Source organism: Lissotriton helveticus, chromosome 3_1 (assembly GCF_964261635.1).
Source record: "Lissotriton helveticus chromosome 3_1, aLisHel1.1, whole genome shotgun sequence".
In the NCBI taxonomy this organism is placed as follows: domain Eukaryota; kingdom Metazoa; phylum Chordata; class Amphibia; order Caudata; family Salamandridae; genus Lissotriton; species Lissotriton helveticus.
In genome coordinates, this window is record NC_136061.1 from 679,262,434 (window position 1) to 679,282,462 (window position 20,029).

Here is a 20,029-nt window from a genome sequence, read left to right on the forward strand (position 1 = left end):
AAAAGGAAAAAATTTAACCCTTTTCATCCTGTATTGTTCTCCTGTGTGTGCCGTATCTGTTTGGTTCTCGATTCTGCTGCCATGCCTCCGGGATGTTTGGCTGATTAGCTGTGTGCACCTTTTCGTAAATAAAGGTTTTAAAAAAATAAATAAAAAAAAAAAAGAGCAGAATGCCATCATCACAGTGATGTTAATCATATATGAAACTGTCCATATATAATTTTAACAAAAACGAAAGGTCTTGGCTAACACATGTAATTAGGGGCTCAAATATTAAAGAAAGGTATAAAAATACACCCTTGCGATAGTGCAGATTTACGGCTTTCATGAAATCACACGAGTTTACAGAAGTAGGCCTTGAAACCGTACAAATACAAAAAGTTTGTGGACTGCATTTTAGCCTGAGCAGATATGCATATTACCGCTTGCTCATGTGAAAATATGCTGAGTGTTTGAAAGTTCACTTTTTTTTACAACCCCCTTTTTTCCTGTCCTAAAAACGTTTGAGTTCTGCCCTTGTCAGAAGTAAATTTCCAAACAAAGGACAAGTAAAAAATAAATAAAATTCAGGACATTTTGATTTTTGAAACATCCAGTCCCGTGGACAAGTAGATCGTTTATTCTAAAAAAATCCACGTACCAGCTATTTTGAAGAATTTAAATAAAAACATTAGGGAGAACATCAGGCAGGGTTATGTACTTGAAATCAAAGACGTAATTATATTTCTCAGGTTTCTCGACATTTCGCTCTGCTATAAAGACAATGAACCCCCAGCAGAAATAATCTTGTAAAGAAGCTACTTTTGTAACAGTGAATATGCTTCTGTTGCCTTTTTTTCTGTGAGGAGCCATGTGCTCTGCTTAATTGTTAAGTGACATCACATACAGGACAATACTGCGCCATTCCAGTTTCCTTGACTCAAAAGTACATATTTATAGCTGGGTAAAATACATTCCTGACCAAAGCCTTACATACATTTAATTTTAGTGCTGAGCATAACTGCATAGAAACACGAAAAGTGCAATGCTGCCAGCGGAGAACGATTTGCTGAGTGCACCTGAAAAGTGTACTGCCTCACAAAATCCCGCAGAATTCTGCTGCTCTTTAGGGATGTATGACGTTACAACGCATACTTTTACATCGCATGCCTTTACAACGCGGTATTTACAACGAATACCATTACAACGCATAGTGCTTTGGGGCGCTGGATAGTAAATAGTTTAATTTACTATTCCAACTCCAGTCCCCGTGGACACTAGGGAAGGTGTTGGACAGTAAATTAAACTTATTCCCTATCCTAGAGCGCCCCCCAGCGCAATGCGTTGTAATGGTTTGCGTTGTAAAAGTTGCATCGTAAAGGCACTGCATGGTAAAAGTTGCGTTGTAAAGGATGTTTCCCGCTCTTTAGGGGTACATTTTATGAACATTTTGCCATTCTATAGTGCAATACACCTGAATCACCACGAAACAAATGTTCATACAAAATTCTTGGCTTTGTCGCATTGTTTTGGTACCTTTGTTCTCCTGTTTCATGGACTGCAGGATCGAATTCTGCAAAATGTGGCTTTTTCGCTACTACTTTCAGCGAAATTAAGAAAACAAATTGTCCAGATTGGCACTAAAATATGATTTTAATAAAATAACAAACCACAGATTCTAAAGTATATACCTTGGCACACTTTGTAATCTTTTTCAAATGTTATAAAAAAACTCACGTGATTCAGTCTCGCAAGACTCCGAAGTGGTGGTTGCACCGGTTGCATTTTCAGTAGTAGGGCTCAAAATTGGAGGCAGACTCACAGAAGAACGTTTGTCAGGACTACCCATAGGTTGTTCTGCTGCTTTTTTGGGGTTTAACTTCATGAGCTCTACCTGCATTTTTAAAATTTTCCCCACAGGGTCAACATCTTTGGAAAGTCTATTTACAGGTTTAGTGGGACTACATTTCTTTTTCCGTCCAACTCTCAATGAGTTTCTTGATGCAGTTGGCACAGGGGATGGAGATCTGGGGGTATCCGGTATGGCCTCTGAAGCAGATGCTTCATCTTTAGGCCAACGTTCGCTATCTTTGGATTCAATGTCAATAACTAAACGCTCTTCATCTGTATCACTAGCGCAAGATGTGCTCCTCTCAACATTGTCAGTGCTGGTCTCTTCCTTTGACCAATTTCGTTTAGTTCGGATCTCAGAACTGCTTTCTGAAACTTCAGTTGTATCTGCATCAGAATTGGATTCAATAAATTCTTCTATTTCATCTGATGCAAATCCTTTAAATGACTGGGCATCATCAGAATCAGAAAACAAGCTCTCATAAGAGGGCACTGGGCGCTTTCGGTTACTCTGGTTATTAAAGTTACAGGGCCTTTGTTCAGTTCTCTGCTCTTTGGTGAGAAGATCTTCGGACTTCGAAACACCACTGGAAAGTAACTTTTTCTCTAGTTCCAGCTTGGTCAAGAGCGGTGCAGGGAAAGATTTGGGTTTTACAGGGCTGCTGGGTTTTTTAAAAGTTTTCAAGGGTTTACACGTCACTCCAAAGGTTTCCAGCTCCGTCACGTCCCCCTCAAAGTCAAGCTCCATGCTTTCAGGTTCCACTCGCTTCGAAGGTGAAACAATGTCATTTGACACCTGAAGGTGCATAGAAACAAAATGAGAAAAATATCAATTTTAGGTCTATCTCAGAATGAAGGAACAACAGTGTCTATGGCTCTGCACATATCCTATTTATCATCCGCTGTGTCTATCAATAGTGTTTAAGGATGTTCTAAGGTCAGGGCCATCCACTTTACAGCCAAAGATAAAAGTGGTGCAAACAAGTTAAACCACATGTCAGAATGACGCTGTTGGGATACAAACAGAGTAATGATGCTCAAGTGGTGCTTAATATCAAACAGCCCTAATGTTATTCGGTGCCCACTATGAGAGGTTCCCCTATAGATCCCAAACCCAAACCCAACCCCCCCCCGCCCCCCACAAGCCTCCAATATGAGAAAAGAGGACTCTCTGCCCAGAGCTCTGCTGGCACAGCTTTTCTGATACTACAGCTTCCTGTTTGAGTCACTCGTATGGTGTCTCCCCCAGACATGTAGAATGCCTTATTTGGGGTATCATGTCCATAAACAGAGACTATCAGCTGCCTGACTGGTAGGGATCAAACATCACAAATCCTAAAGCACCCCTGCTTTCAGAGTTACAGCCACCCACCCTTCCCAGATGCTCTACCTCTTACTACATGAACAGACACTTCATAGTCATACATTCCGAGCTCACAATAGGATGGTGCTAGATTGTCCAAGACATCTAGCGGCTTCACTCCATGGACACCCCCTGGCACCAACAAATCCATCATAATATCCACCATAAATAGTAAACAAGTAAACTAGATGATGTCATTAAGGCATATAGCATTTCTGCCTAACATGAAGGATGCATTGCTTGTTAACAGCTCTTGACTTTTTTGAAGATTCCAATGCCACTGACCAATGTCAGCTAGGCTTACCCCACCGCCTGTAAGATATGTGAGAGAAAATCACTTGTAATTGCCCTTGATGACACCAGAAATATAATGGGGGAAAAACAATGTGAAAAGAATTGTTTTGCTGGAACAAGCTGCAGAACTTGATACTTTGGACCATGAGATTATGAATAAGAGTATAACCGAGGTACGATTGGAGAGGCACTGTCTTGAAAAAATTCTAGTCATTCTTTGCATGGGGTTATTAGGCCGTTTTGTTATCTCCCTTCAGGCCTGTGAAGATGTTAGTACAATGTGGGGTTCCACAGGATCCTTGTTGCCTCTATGCGTCATGAAATCAAGATATAGAGAAGTAAAGTACTCACTTCAAGTTTATTAATGCGATAAAAAAGCCCCCTGCACAGCAAGCACATCCAACTCACATCACTGGCAACTGTCATCCTTTGAATCACAAACCACAATATTCGAGGGTGACATGAGCCAGGATACCGATGCACGAGCGTGCCTGAGGTAAATTAATACAACAGAGAAGAGCCATGCGAAGAACCATGCATTTACATCAATGAAAAACTGATCAAAGGAAACAAAGATACAACACACCTGTTTTTCCCTAAAAATAAAAAAAATAAAAAAAAATAAACTATAAACAAATAAAAAATAAACTATGACCATCCCATTTCAAACTCTTTGAACTTTGCTGGTAAAACAATTTTCATTTTAGCTCTAAAAACATTATCGATGTCAATATCTTCAGAGTTATAATCTGTGCAATATCCTTTGTTTTGAACATTCATATTTTTGGAGTCAGAACTCATTTTGCTCACTGTCAACCATTAGATTTACAACATAGTTATTTGTTTCACAGTAGGAAGCATATTTTTGCAAAATTGTAGCAAAATAAAAACTTCTATCAGAAATTTCAGCATGAACCTTAGCTCTGTCCACAATGGTAGCTTGAGTCAGTTGTAAAAGCAATACTTTGTTCAGATTCCATCATCCTTTTCCTTTCAACAATACAGAATTTCCCCTATTTTTCAACCAATTGGGGAGCCTGAAACTTGGATGGACCTGTGGCAACAAAACCATTCTTTTTATGAACATCCAATCACCAATTTCAATATTTTCATTTTTAGCAATACATTTCTTGTCATGTTATTATTTCAACTGAGCCTGTTTCATACTCACTCTTCTTCTGATCTCTGCAATTGTGGCTGTTTCAATATTAATACTATCATCAATCCATGGTGAAAAACCTTTACAAAACCCAACTCCTTGACATAACTCAAATGGAGTGACACCAGTAGTTGAATGTGGTGTATTATGATAACTCCAAAACTTGCGCTGCAGATGATCACTTACTATTAAGCCAGAGGAACACACATTTTGAAGGCCCTCTATAATAATTTTATTTGCTCTTTTCACCAAACCGTTCGACTTGGAAGAGGATACTGTAAAGTGATTTATGCCATTATCACTAAGATATGTTTTCATTTTGTGTGACACTAATTGTGTACTGTTAAACCTGACATCATTGGTGTGAGTCTCCCTTCCATTTTTGAAGGATTGCCTCCTCTGCTTTGATATGGTTTTGCTGGATTTATGCTTTGGGCACTGTGCCACTGCTAATCAGTGCCACAGTGAAAGTGCTCCCTATCTTAAATTGATATACTGATTGGTTATTCCATGATTGGGTTATTTGATTTATCTGTCAGCCCCTAGTACAGTGCACCATGTGTGCCCTGGGCTTGTGAATCAAATGCTGCTGGTGGGCTTGCAGCACTGGTTGTGCCACCCACAGAAGCAGCTTGTAAAATGTGTCTCAGGCCTGCCTTTGCAAGGCCTGTGTGCAGTCTAGCACTGCCATGTCGACCTGGCCAAGTGCATCCACTTGCCAGTCCCTAAACCTTCTCTTTGCTTCAAATTAGACACTCCTATGGTAGGCCCAAGGGCAGGGTGCATTTTAAGTATAAGGTAGGACATGCTGTAATGTGTGTAGCAGGTTCTGATAGTGAATTACAGCCATTTTCGTTTTTCACTATTGAAGGCTACCTGTTTTCATAGGCTAGAATGGGCAATTAGATTGTTACATTCTTATAATCCTAACTGACTCAGGGAACATGGTAGAAATTCGAATTTAGTATGCCTGAACTCAGAATAATAAAATACATCTTTTAGTAAAGTTTATTTTAATATTCTGTGTTTGCAAATACCACTTTTAGAAAGCAGGTATTTGCTTGCCTAACCATTTGAGCCTCCCTCTGCTGGGTTGTGTATTCCTTGTCTGGGTTTGTGTGTGACAGGGCTGGGGAATTCCAGGAGACAGGCTGGGACAGCCCAGTGGTGAATAGAGACATTTTCATCAAGATGGGAGGGAGGAGTGCACCTGGGACCTGAATATGGCTGGGCCTTCCCTCTACAATGCTGGCTCCACCCCCTGTGGCATGTCTGATGTATCTGCCCTGCACTGTGAAAGGAGAGGAGGAATCATGTCAACAGAGTGCTCCAGAGCTGAATCTTCCCTCCCTTGTGCTGGCTCCACCTCCTGGGGGGCGGCTGATGTATCTGTCCTGCACAGTGAAAGGAAGAAGAGAGTCATATAAACAAAGTTCTCAGGAACTGGTTTGAACTAGGCAGATGCCTCTCTGCCTTCAGAGAACAGAGGATTGTGGGGTATAAATATTGGGACCCTGATCCCAAGAAATTAGATCACTTCTGGAACAAGAAACCTTTCTGCCAAGGAGAAGAACCAAGGGAGCTGCAGGAGTTTGGACTGCCCCTCTGCCGTGTGCTGTTTGCTGGGTTGGCCTGCAGTGGTTGCTTCATTGCCAAGGGAAAGGAGAAGGAACTTTGTAAGGACTTTCATCTACAGAATATTCTCCAAGGGCTTGAACTGTGCTTGCCTCCTGCTGAAGTCTCAGGGCCAAAAGACTTCACCTCCAGCTCCCTCCTGAATTTCCTTGCTGGGAATTCTGACTCCAGTCACTTGCGTGCCGCTGGGAGCTGGAAGCGCGATGCATCGAGAAGAAGCGTGTCGCCGCCGCAGCTGAAATCATCGCAACGCCGGAGAAGCGAGCCTTCGCCGCATCTCCCCGGAAGCGTGTGTTCATCGAAGCTGCCTGCTTTTGCATCACCGGAGAAGCGTGACAACATTGAGAGAGTCGCCATCGCATCACCTGAGAAGCGTGTCGCAGGGCCTGTCGCGGCTCCAAAGTACAGAGTCGTCGCAAGGCTGCCAGGGCGTCATCGTCATCGCATCGCCGCATCAAGGGCGCCATCTTCTCGCAACGCAACTGGATTATCGCATCCAGGTGCCATCTTGCGCACCGCAACGGGAAGATCTTTCTGGGGCCCAGAAACCCCAACCTCCAAGGCAGACTTCCACGTCTGCCACAAACCCCAAACGCAAGCGCGTTGAGGACGCTGGAGTAGATGCTGATGCGCTCGCGCACTTGAAGGCCTTTATGAACTCCCAGACTTCGAGTCCCACTCGCCCCTCAGAGGTCCCTCGAGAAACCCCGACACCTTGCCTATGAGGGATCCGGACGAGTCCCCCCAGACCTCAGAAGGAGACGGAGATTCCGGCAGGCCATGGCTCCCTGCAGCGGCAGGTCAGGCTACGGAACCCGACACAGGTAATTATATGTTAAACCCGGAGGATCTCTTGCATCCAAGGTCAGCGGAATAGACTTATGCCCATAAGGTAGCAGCTTTTATGGCTGCCAGGCTTTGGAAACTGCTCGACAAGGAAGTTAAAACCTGTCTCCGAGCAGAATGCCCGAGAGCGGCTTTGGAGGGGAAAGTCTCCCTTATGCAGAAGGTGGAACCATAGGTAGCCATCTTCCTTGCCAAGTTTATGCGTGACACAAAAAAGGGCATAGACCGTTCCTGGCGGGAGTGCCAGGACAAACTCCTTGACATCGCAGGTTCTCTAGCGGAGGTACTAGACATGGCGGAGGTCGCACAAACCGCTGGCACATGTATCTCCCCAGAGGCCCTCTCTGGTTTTGGCACAGAGAGCAGTCATATTCTTAGGGAATGCGAATGCCTCAATATCCACTGAACGAAGCAGGGGCTGTTACTGATAAAAATAGACCCTAATTTGGGAGAGCTGGCCACTTCAGAAGCTGGACCGGTGACGGAGGGCAATCTTTTTGGTGACCCTTTCAATAAGGAGTTAGGTACATTTGTGAACATGTTTACTTGACATGACAAGGCCGAAACGTCAATAAAGCGTATCTTCACCCTGTATGTTTTTGGAGCAGCCAGTCGTGACAGGGGGCACACGACCGGCCGACCCTACAATCAAGCCCCCTACAAGTCCGCAGCGCATAGCAGGGGACAGTGGCAGGACCCTAATAGGTTCGGGAACTTCTACCCTACCAGACTGTACCCACGCCACAAGGTGAGTATTCAGAGCTCGATGGATATAAGAATAGGGGGCAGACTACAACAATATGCCCCAATTGGGCCTCCTTAACCTCAGATGTGTGGGGCTTACAGACGGTAGAGCATTTCCAAATAGAGCTTTTCGAATACCCTACCCATATGGTGCGCCCCAGACCTCTTTTCTTCCCGGTGGAACAGATGGAACTGATACACAGGAAAGTTTCAGACCGGAAAAGGGCCATCGTGCCCTCCACCCTCCATCCCTGAGGTTTCCTCAGCAACCTCTTCCTAATGGAAGAGCGGGACGGGGGCTTTCGCTGGGTGATAAACCTCAAGGAGTTCAATGAGTGGCTGGTTTACCGACACTTCAAGATGGAAAGTATTCACCTCCTCAGGGATCATCTCTAGGGTCAGGACTGGATGGTCCACCTGGGCCTCAGGGATGCGTACCTCACGATCCTCATCTTTCCCCCTCACAAGCACTTTCTTCAGTTCCAGGGAAACAACCAGATATTCGAGTTCTCCTCCCTCCCTTTCGGACTATCCTCCAATCCATGGTTCTTCACCAAGGTAATGAAACCTGTGGCGGAGTCCTCTGCGATAGGATGAGTCAGGCTGATAGTCTACCTGGACGATATCCTCATAATGAATCAGTGCCATCGGTGTCTGCTCATCTAGTTGCAGCAAACAAATTTACAAGAACTCTAGGGTTTATGATCAATGAATCCAAGTCAAGTTTCACCCCCTCTCAGAAGGTCCAATTTCTGGGGTTCATGGTCAATTCAGTCAGCGCGACTCTGAGCCTTCCCTCTCGCAAACTGTCCGAGATCAGGCACGAGCTGAGATGGACATTAGCAAAATCCACAATATCCTTGCGCCACCTAGCAAGGGTGGTGGGCCTCCTATCATCATCAATACAGGCCATACTTCCACGGACCCTCCATCACAGGGCCCTTTAACATCTAAAGTGCTCACCCGTCCGGGCTACCGACTCGCACAGAACCTTGATTTAAGCCTTTTTCAACAAGAACTCTTGAAAGCTAATAGTACTGTGGATTATTTTTGTCGTTCATTTGTCTTGTGGTAACTCTATATAAAGTATAACTTATTTTTTATATAAAATAGGTGTGGTGTCCATTTGTAGGGTTGTCACTGGGTTACTGTATGTGGTCATAAATGCTTAACTTACACCGCCTCTGAAATAAGCCTTGACTGCTTGCGCCGCGCCACCTAGAGGATGAGCAGGGGTTATTTTGGGAGTGTAATCCCCCCTTACTCTGACTAGAGGAGAGGGTCTCTATTTGTCACAAGTACCTACCTGTGCCAACTAGAGACCCCCAATTCTAACAATCATTAAGTGCATTCATACAATGCGCTTATTAGATGCTCAAAACTTTACATAAAATGAAATCATGTTGTGAAACAGTAGAAGAAACAATTAAAATATAATACATATATGATAAACCTGAAACATCCTTAAACAAAGTATCCACGAGTTTCTGGAAACCCCTGGTGTGTTCCCAACTGGCACTATCGCGGCTGCAGTCAAAGCGTTTATTGTGTGGGAAGAGAGCATGGCAGTTTCCATCATTTTTATAGTACAGACCTCGAGCAGTGATTAATATGAAGACGATGCTCGCAATATTTACGCTCAGCAAATCAAAAAGGATGATTCAGTCGCCCAAGCCATGTTCAGCAAGAAAGACCAAGTCCAAAGTCAGAGTATACAGAAGTATACTCTGACTAGAAGTATACTCTGACTTTGGATGCAGGCTATACTCACCATAAGTGTTTCTATTGGATGGTCGCTTTTTCTGCCAGAATTCACTACATTTACCTTGTTTGAATTTGTAGGCACCAAATTCTGCCCTGGTGAAGCCCTTGGCTGGGAAAAATGCGCTGTTGGCACTATCGTTGTCATTTGCAGAAGAATAAAGCACAAAGAATAAAGAAAACTGATTATTATTTTGCACCGGATATATTTACTATAAAAACTATTTTTCATTCTTTACTCATTCATGTTGCCTCTTTAATCCAAAATAATGGCTTTACTGTTGGCCCATCCAGTAGCTGACCCATAGAGATGGGAAGCAAGTGTAAATACCCTGTGGATACTACAGGTGGTGCAGTATAGAGTTCCCCAACCACCATTATTTGTTTATTTTCCATCATTAATTCGAGTTTTGGTGGATTACACGGGAATCTTCTAGTTGCAGTGGAACATTAACGCTTTATTTAAATACAATCAAAGATGGGTAACAATCACTGAGAAAAGAGGTGGCCATCTTGAAATCAGTAAACTGGCTAAAGGGGAGAACGCCTTCTTTGTCTACGCCCTGCTTGATTATGTAGGAATGCATATCCTGCAATAGCAGTGGATTGCACATGTCTTGGTTGCATGCACTTAGAAGGTGCATTACAATGCACGGAGAAGAATGAGCCGGCCATCTTGAAGTTGGATAAAAATGTAAGGCGTGACTCATACTATATATATATTATCTTTGGATGCAAGTTAAAAAAAAGTGCAAATACATACTATTACCTGCACTCTTGAATGTGTACATCTTAACACTTGTAAACAAATGTGTCTGCCATCTTGAAAGAACTTAATAACATTACTCTGAAATATCATTGCATACTTTCAATTTTAATCTTATTTCTTTAGAGATATTCATTATGTTAAACATATTTCTTTCCTTGTACTCTAATCCAATGTATAATGGCTTTGCAGGGATTTATGGTATAACCTCATACTTTTCTGCAAAACTCAGGAAAGCCTTTGTTGAAGGGGTGCACTTGGTTCAGAAATTTGAAAAATAATCCCTTCGCAATAGATGCAAAAAAAGTTGAACCTGAAAGGAATAAATCACTAAGAGGCAAGATGGCGGCCGTGTAGGACGGCCGGGAAGCAGCTCGATTGAGGAGGTGCTGGAATGAGTGAATGGTGACTCCACAACATCGCACTCACGGAATTATGCTGCCACGGTGCATTTAGATGTTGAATACTGAGTACTCAATATTGAATACTCAACCTAGCGGGAAGATGCAAGACACGAGACACGGAAGACCCGAGTAGTTGCGGCTCGAGTGATCAGAACGAGCCGGAGGGGGAAATCTGCTGAATGAGACTGTCTTGCCGTCAGCCGCTTAAGCGGCTGCTATTGGACGTGTTGCAGGTCGCAAGGAGGCTGAGAGGCGGGACGGCTGTTGGGTTGCTGGCGGAGGCTGCGGAGTTCGCCGAGGCAGCTCTCACCAAACAAACGGTGCGGAGCTTGCTGACGAAACGGAGCCGGCAGCGGTGCAGACAGCTCCGCTCAGCAGGATTACGGCCAGGAGAGACCCGATCGTGCTTGCAAGCGACCTCAGAACAAAAGGTGGAGGGGGATAAACTGAATGCCCTGGAGGCTCCGTTGGGCTTGAAACGGTTGGACAATAACGGAGACAGCACTACTGACAGTATTGGCGGTAAGGAGCAGTTTGGGCTGGAGGAAAGGAGGAGGGAAATCATGGCTCCCAAGACTAACGCAAGTGCCAAAGCCGCCGCCGCAAGGAGGAAGGCAGCGCTAGCGGATTCTGTGATAGAACTAGAGGGTAATAACAAGAAGAAGCAAGTCTCCCCAGTTAAAAAAACTGTACAGCAGCAAGGGGGCAGTAAAGTGAACCCAGACTCTCAGGGCACCACCCCGATTTCTGATATATTTCAAAAACTGAGTAAAAAACTTGGAAGACAGAGTTGTCTCAACAGAAGCAGAGTCAGCGGCAGCGTCCAGCAAGGTCGATATGCAAACTAAGCAGCTTACTGATATACAGTGGAAACTTGAGTCGTTGGAGAACAGATCGCGCCAGAATAATTTACGCATTCTTGGAATCCCTGAAGGTTCAGAGGATACAGACATGAAAGCATTTGTTGTCAAACTCTTCGAGCATGCCTTCACCGACTTGAAAGAATGGGATTTCGCCAGGGAGGTTCAGAGGGCACATCGTATTCCTGCCAATATCAACAAGAATGCGAAAGAGGGAGACAAGCCCAGAGCGATCTTAATTTTTCTGGGCAATTTCAACTTGAGGCAAGCAATCTCTGAGAGGGCGAGACCAGATAAAAAAAAGTCGTTCGATGGTTATTCTTTCTTTGTTCGCCCCGACTTTTGCCATATTACGGTGGAGAGGCACTGGAGATTACGGCAGATGATCAAACCGTTTCAGGACAGGGGCATGCAGGCATACCTGATAAACCCCGCTCAGCTGAAGATAATCAAAGACGGAAAAACTTTATATTTTTCCTCCGAGGTTAAGGCCAAAGAATTCTTGATGTCACAGGGGGTCTAGAAAATGGTTAGAATTGTTAAGCTCCGATTGATAATAATGGTGTGTAATTACAATTGAGATCACTATTTTGGCAGTTTTGACAAGAATTGATACCTGTTAACCTTATGTAAAACTATATAAGTAGGAATACAGAGTGTGGGGTGGAGTGCATTGTATATGGTGGAGGGTCACAGGAACTGAAAATTGGATACTGGATTGTATCTCCTCAATCAGGGCTGCAAACCATCACGTGCACAGACCATTTGTCTGAGCGCCTCTGAACTAGGGGGGTGGGTGACGGGGAGCTCCGATTTGGAGCTAGGTAAGGGGAGGGAGAGGGAGCAGGGGGTGGGGGAGGGGGGGAAAGGGTGGACTAAAAAAATGAAAAACTTTGAGATGGAAAGGAATATGATTTGGGCTGATATCAGATACATGGTTAAGAGTCAACGTAGGAAAAGTAATCGAGTCAACAATGTCAATGTCAGACATTAGGATCTGTACCATTAATGCAGGTGGCCTAAACGACTGGAAGAAACGGCAAAGACTGAGTCACTTGGTTAAATCAAATAATATAGACATAGTCTGTATCCAGGAAACCCATATTCCCTGGGCTAAAAGGAAGCTGTTGGAAATTTATGGTTATACCTTGATCGGTTGCTCATCGCAATCATCTATGATTAGAGGTGTGGCTATTTTAGCAAAAAGTAATCTGGGTGGGGTGAAACGTAGTAAAACAGATGGGTCTGGCAGATGGGTATTAGTGGAACTAAACCTGGGATTCACATTATGCGTGATATATGGTCCTAATGAAGATGACCCAATGGTTTATGATAAATTGGAAGAAGAGTTGGCTAATTGGTCCACCCCGATGATAGTATGTGGCGATATGAATATTTCAGCAGACTGGCAACAGGGGAGTAATTATATAGGTTGTAAACGTAAAGTAAATAGAGCGTTAGGCTCCCTGATTCAGTCTCATGGTTTGGTGGAGGTATGGGGTGAAAAAGTGCCCGGAGACCGAGGTTATACATATTTTTCCCACCCGGCACAGAAATATTCCAAACTGGATTATTTTTTTGTCACAGTGGGGGAGATTGGTAAGGTTAATATAGCCAAATTACCGAGAATAGTCTCCGATCACAACCCTTTGATTTTAACGTATAAGGTTCCCAATGTACAGAGGAAAACATCAAGATGGACCTTTGAAAGGAAACTATTAAACGATGAAAGGTTTGTAGGCCATATTAAAAATTGGGCGAAGGAATTTTTTGAGTGCAATAGATACAGCGCTTCCAGAAATGGAGTTTGGGAATCCTTTAAGGCTGCATTAAGGGGGGAGACGATTAGTTGTGCAGTAAAATTAAGGAAAGCGGATAAAAGTAAGGCTGAAAAACTCATATCAGACTTAGCAGAGGTAGAGAGATGTCATATAGAGGAAATAGTTTTAGGCAAAGATAGTGGGGAGACTGTTAGAAATATGGCTCGGATCAAGGGCGAGATCCTAAAAATAATCACGCAGAAGGAGATATGTGAGTTTCAAACTCATAGAGCAAGGAGGTATGAGACTGGTGAACAAGCTGGAAGAGCATTAGCGCTGCGCATCAGGCAAGAAACAAATCATAACAAAATTGGTAAGATTAGGTATAATGGGGTAGAATATACAGATCCAGAATCAATAATGGATGTATTTCAGAAATTCTATCAGAAACTTTACGACCAAGAGCCAGGGGTGGTACCATCCGTGCAAGATCAGGCCCCCCCAATCCCAAGGGTGGAGGAGGAGGATAGGGTCCAATTGGAACAGGACATAACAGCTGAGGAGATAAAGATCGCTTTGAATGAACTGGCATCGGGTAAAGCGGCAGGCCCAGACGGCATACCATTAGAAGTTTACAGGATTTTAGGGGATGAAATCCTTCCTCTGCTTGAAGATCTATTTAATGGAATAATCTGCTCAGGCAATGTCCCGGATACCTAGAAACAGACCAATATTGTAATATTCCATAAGAAGGGAAAACCGGAGGAGAACCCCGGCTCATATCGGCCGATCTCGCTGATAAATGCGGACACCAAACTATATTCCAAAGTATGGGCGAAAAGGTTAGGACGGATTATTGGTCAACTAGTCTCACCCTGGCAGCATGGGTTTGTCCCAGGGAGGGGTACCACGGAACACACAGCGCGGGCAATTTCACTATTTGATGCAATGGCTGCTGTGGGTGGAGATATGGCCATGATCCTTTTAGACGCCGAGAAGGCTTTCGACCGAGTGGTCTGGGATTTTATGTGGGAGGTATTGGCCAGAAGGGGCTTTGGGGAGAAATGCAGGAAAGCAATTAAAGCAATGTATATGGATCCTGTAGCCAGAATCACTACAATGGGCCTCCAATCGGACAAGGTGGTGATTAGAAGAGGCACCCGTCAAGGATGCCCCTGCTCTCCCATACTCTTTTCACTCTATATAGACCCGTTAATTAGGAAGATTCTCGCAACTGATAAAATATCTCCTGTTATCTCCCACGGGCATACCACCAAGTTATTGGCGTACGCGGACGACCTGGCAATTGTCACCACTAATCCGCAGACTGCAATACAGGAATTAAACCATTTGGCTCAGGAGTTTGGGAAGTATTCTGGGTATAAGCTTAACACGGAAAAAACGATAATTTGCACAAATAACATTCACAAAAGGGATCAAAGGTATGTGGACTCCGCGGTCTATCTAGGAGTAAAAATAAATGCAAATGTAGGCAAAATCATCCAGGAGAATTATGGGCCCTTACTTACATCAATAGACAAAGAGCTGAGAAGAATCGATGTATTACATCTGTCCCTGATCGGAAGGGTGAATGTTTTGAAAATGTCAATGTTTCCAAAGTTACTGTATTTATTTTGTGCTATACCGTTATTAGTTGATGAAGGTCTGATGAAAAAAATGGAAGCAGTGTTTTCACAATTGTTATGGCAATATGGTAAAATTCGGAGATCACTAGCCCGACTCTCTTCACCATTAGAGGGTGGAGGATTATCTGCACCTAATCTAAGGCTTTATCACTGGGTCTGTTTAATGCTATATATGAATTATTTATTGTATTATGATGTCCCTGATAGGCCGCCCGGTTCCCACAGAATCCCCACAATATATGAATTATTAATTGGTGAAGGGGCTAGGGGGATTTTAACACGTGAAATCAATGTTTTGTATTTTAAAAGAAGTAAAAGCAAAGTGATGTTAAGTGCGTGGGGTACATGGAAGGCGTTACTGAAATTTCTCAAGATCCCTAAGATCAATGCTATAATAGATCTCTGGAACTCATTCCCATTCATTCATCTTGGACAGAACAGGAATAGCGGCTTATGGAAGAGTCTAGGCATCAGATGTTTGGGGGATGTTATGTGTAAGGAGGATCTTTTAGGGTTTGAAGTTTTACAACAAAAGTATGGTATCCCTACGAACCACTGGTTTTTATATAAACAATTAGAGCAAACTCTGAATTCACTAAGACCGAGGATCTCTATTCAGGAGTTAAATCCGATTGTGAACTACATAATGAATGGGGGCAAGAAGATCAAAATAGGGTATAGATATCTTCTACAGGGTTTGGGAGAGGACATCGGACAAGTAGAAACTGCCTTGGCTCAAAGAATTGGGGACCCAGACATAGATGTAGACTATGCTCTGGCATTGAATAGAAAAGTACTAAGAGCAACCAACTTAAAAGCGCAACATTATAAGATGGTGTTTAACCTTTACTATACCCCCGCTAAGTTGTTTCAATGGGGTAAAAGAGATACTGATGGATGCCCAAGGTGTAATCAGGGCACGGCAGATCTATTGCATATGTTTTATTCTTGTCAGAAACTTAAGCCAGTTTTTACAGAAATGGAAAAGTTTTTATCGGGGCTGCTAGAGTGTCAAATTCCTCTATCCCCTACTACTGTTTTGATTGGCAGGGATGAAAATCTTATAATAGGAAAGGAAGCCGAAGCTTTTATCTTTCTGTGTGTTGCTGTCTTTAGAATTTTAATTGCGGCGGCCTGGAAGGATTCGACAGTTCCCACTTTTCAGTTGTGGCTCACGAGACTGCTCGGGACTCATAACATCGAGGAATGTCTTTATAGCTTTAAAGGCAAAAAGAGGAAAGAATACGGTAAAAAGATCTGGGCTCCTCTTAGTAATTGGAGGAAAATGAGCTGAATAATTTGAATAGACCCCGCGCCACCTCTGCTGCTTTGGAATGTAAACTTCTCTCACACAGACTTATCCTTTGTTAAGTTCTTTGGTTGTTTTCTAAGAGCCGGAAGATGTAGAAGATGTATGTATGTATATATATATATATCTGCAGAATTTTAATTCTAATGTCTGATTTTATCTTGTTCTTATCCAGCTGATATCTGTAAATGTGTATATTTTCTTTTCTTTTTATATTCCGATCCATCTCAATAAAAAAGAAAAAAAAAAAAAAAGAAAGGAATAAATCACTTTTGCTCAGTAGCTTAGGAGCAACTTCTCAGGAATTATTTTAAGTATTTACCAAAAATGGACACTCCTCATGATAGTTTTGGCACCTGGGATTACTATCATGAAGTATCAAAGACTTGAACTGCAGTTTGGGGAAGAACTGAATGCTATTACAGAAAGGTTCAACTTCTTTTCACTATAAGAAGGCAGTGAAGAAACAATAATTAATGCATTTCTGGCTAATCTCAGAATATTAGCTTCTTCCTGTTACTTTGGCTGTAACATCAACACTTATTTTTGTGAACAAATGTAAAATGTTTCAGTAAGAAAATACAAAAGAGACTTATATCCTTGTAATCCAACATTAACAGAGTTGATAAGTACAGGTAAAGGGATTGAAATCTATGGTTTCAAAGAGAGCATTGGCAATTAATGAACATAAAGAGGATTTGAATGTGGTACATATCAATCTACATAGGGGTAAAAGGGTGGATCTGGAAAAAAGAAAATTATTTAGTTGCCTCTGTTGTGGGTCACAAATAAATCTGGGTAATGCTGTCCACTGTCCTACAATAAAGCAGTGGTGTCTCAAATGTCATGTAATTGGTCATTTCTCTAAGATATGCAGATCTAAAAAGAATGTTTCCGTCAATTCAAGTAAAAGGAATAGTACTAATGTATAATATGTACACACTGTAAATGAGTCAGAGCTGGAAGAATGTTAGGAAAGGTTCACAATTGTTTTTATAATGGTCTCTAATAATAATTCAGACTGATCTCATACAGAAAGGGCCATTTTGTAAAGTTAACATAGGTAATGTTCAATTAATCAGAACGGTTGATGTGGGCTCACTGATAACTACCTTGGCCCAATGCACATTTAAATATTTTTGGGTAGAAAAAAAACTAAAAGCAATATCTATCCTAATGACTTTGATGGATTTGAGATAAAATGCTGGTTTGATTCAGTGATTCTTTAAACATACAGGACAGGAGTATTACAACTTAAATATAAGTGACTATCAATGTTAAAGCTGTGTTTGGATAGTTGGCTCAAGGACGCTTAGGAATCATTCTTAAATCTGGATTGGTGACTCCTGTTCAGTTAGAACCTAACTGAATGAAAAAGTAATTGTACGAAAGTGCCCTTTTGACATGGTTAGACCCCACTTTTTGCTTGGTATCTAGTGCAACTTTGACTGAAAGTGTACTGGGTTCCTGCTACGCAGATCCCCAGTACCAGTGTTCCTTTCCTAAAGTGTATGATTGCTCGACAACTGACACACTTTTAGGATTCTTGCAAGTCCCTGGTAAGCGGTACCCCTGGTACCAAGGGCTTGGAACCAAAGAGGGTCCCCAAGGGCTGCAGCACGCATTGTGCCACCCTAAGGGACCCCTCAGCAAGCTCAGGTAAACTGCCACTGCAACCTACAAGTCTTGGTGTAGAGAAAAAAAAAGAGTTGACGTGGCAGACATCCCTGTGTCATGAATGAGGCCAAATACCAAAATTTTACTTAATTTATTATCACTTAATCTCAAAACGAATCTCCTTTCTAATACATAAGATACTTGTATCATTGTCTTATTTTTAGAACAGTCCCTGAAGAAGGGATTTCATCCAGAAATGCATTGTACATCTCTACTTTGAACGTAAAAAAACAATGATATTACAATTATTTTATGGATAGTTTTATGGATTGCAATAATTAACAACGATTAGGTTATTAGAATAGGAGCGGCTTATGTAAGGCTATCCTGCTTTAGGTTTAACCCTATAATAACTGATAAAACCCCACTGAAAGTGAAATTGCCCTCACCAGTGTAAACATATAAACACTGATAAACACCTGCACAACCAGGTGATTCCTTTTAAGATTAAGTGTTAAATAAATTAAGTTAAATTGTTCATCAGGTAGAACAACTTGTAATTTGTGGATATCACAAAAAGCAGTGCACATTCAGGCCAAATAATTTTGGTATTTGGTCTCATTCATGATTCCTTTCACTTATGTATGCACCCAGCCCAGGATACATTTTAATAACTTGGTTTATAGAGATATTTAGTTAAGGAGTGCACTATACACATGCTCATTTGACTTCACACTTCCCTGTGTGCCATTCCAGCAAAACACTGCATGTGGTAAATGTAAGTCACCCCTACAGCAGGCCTTACAGCCCAAAGGCAGGGTGCACTATACCCATGTGTGGGCATATCTGCCTGAGTGTATTTGTCCCTGTGATATCTAAGTTCGCGCTCAGATTCTACGAGTGCGCAAGGGAGCCATGACGAATACATGGCTCGACACTCGTGCTTAAGAGCTCCCCAGGAACATGATGAATTCACTATACTCCAAGGAATTTGGCATCAAACGCCTCGTCTTAATAAACCAACATTGATGCCAGTGTTGGATGTAGATTTATTAATAAATGCATACAGAGGGAACCTTAGAGGTGCCCCCAGATACTGACTACTAGTGTGTTTACTGACTGTCAGTGTTGACTGACTGGTCTCGGCTAGCCAGCCACCATAGACAGGTTTCTAATATCCTGAGGTGAGAGCTTTCACTCTCGGATGTCAGGATCAAAGCCTGCCCAGGGCAGAGGTGTTCAACCATGATGGGCCTTCCAGGGCGGGAGGCTTCAAAGGCCCTGCTGCCTTTGTTATGCGACCCAGGCCTCTCCAGATAGTGGAGGTGCCAACCCTCCTGTCCTGACCCCACTTTTTGGCGGCAAGACAGGTGTGACAATTTGTAAGATTAGAAAGTGGGCCCACATTCAGCCAGCACCACCCCTAGGGCAGGTCAGGGGTGCCCCACTTTTCAGATTCCTCCATGGTGTTTTGGATGGAATTAGCCTTTGTCAGGGTAATGCCCACTTCCCACAGGAAGTATCCATATAGAGGGTGAAGACACCCTTAGGTAAGTTGTCCATTGGCTACTATTTGTCACTCCCAATAAATGCCACTAAATTGAGTTTTTAGGTGGAACCCCTGAACACAAGAATTGAGATTTGAGGGATCAACAGAAGAAAGATGAACAAGAGTCACTGCCTGGTGAGAACTGCAGCAGAACTTTGGACTTTGACTGTGAAACCCTGCCATCCTCAGCCCTCTCTCGACAATAGCTACAGTCACTCATCCTACAAGCTGGAGAACTATCAAAGACTTGGGTAGCCTGCCAGCACTTCAATAAACACAAAAAGTCTCTCTTGGAGTAGAGGAGCTACACCCCTGCAGTCTGGTCGGCACCAAAATGCAGAGTCCAGTCCACTGTCTTGCAGCTCCCAGGCCCGATTGACGCCACCAATGACCAGGAGAAGGTCTAATTCTCTGGAAGGTCAGGATCTGACACCAGGACCAAATGGAGCCATGCAGTACAACCCCGGGTACTAGATGTCCTGCATC

At 43.0% G+C, this 20,029-nt stretch overlaps 1 protein-coding gene across 1 annotated transcript in view; it reads right to left on the bottom strand.

Moving 5' to 3' along the window:
- ICE2 (interactor of little elongation complex ELL subunit 2) overlaps positions 1 to 20,029 on the bottom strand; it is a 747,964-nt gene that overhangs the window by 350,145 nt on the left and 377,790 nt on the right. The window contains exon 9 of the mRNA XM_078680821.1: positions 1,717 to 2,626. Within this exon, the coding sequence (XP_078536947.1) occupies positions 1,717 to 2,626 (910 nt within the window). The remainder of the gene's footprint in view (positions 1 to 1,716; positions 2,627 to 20,029) is intronic.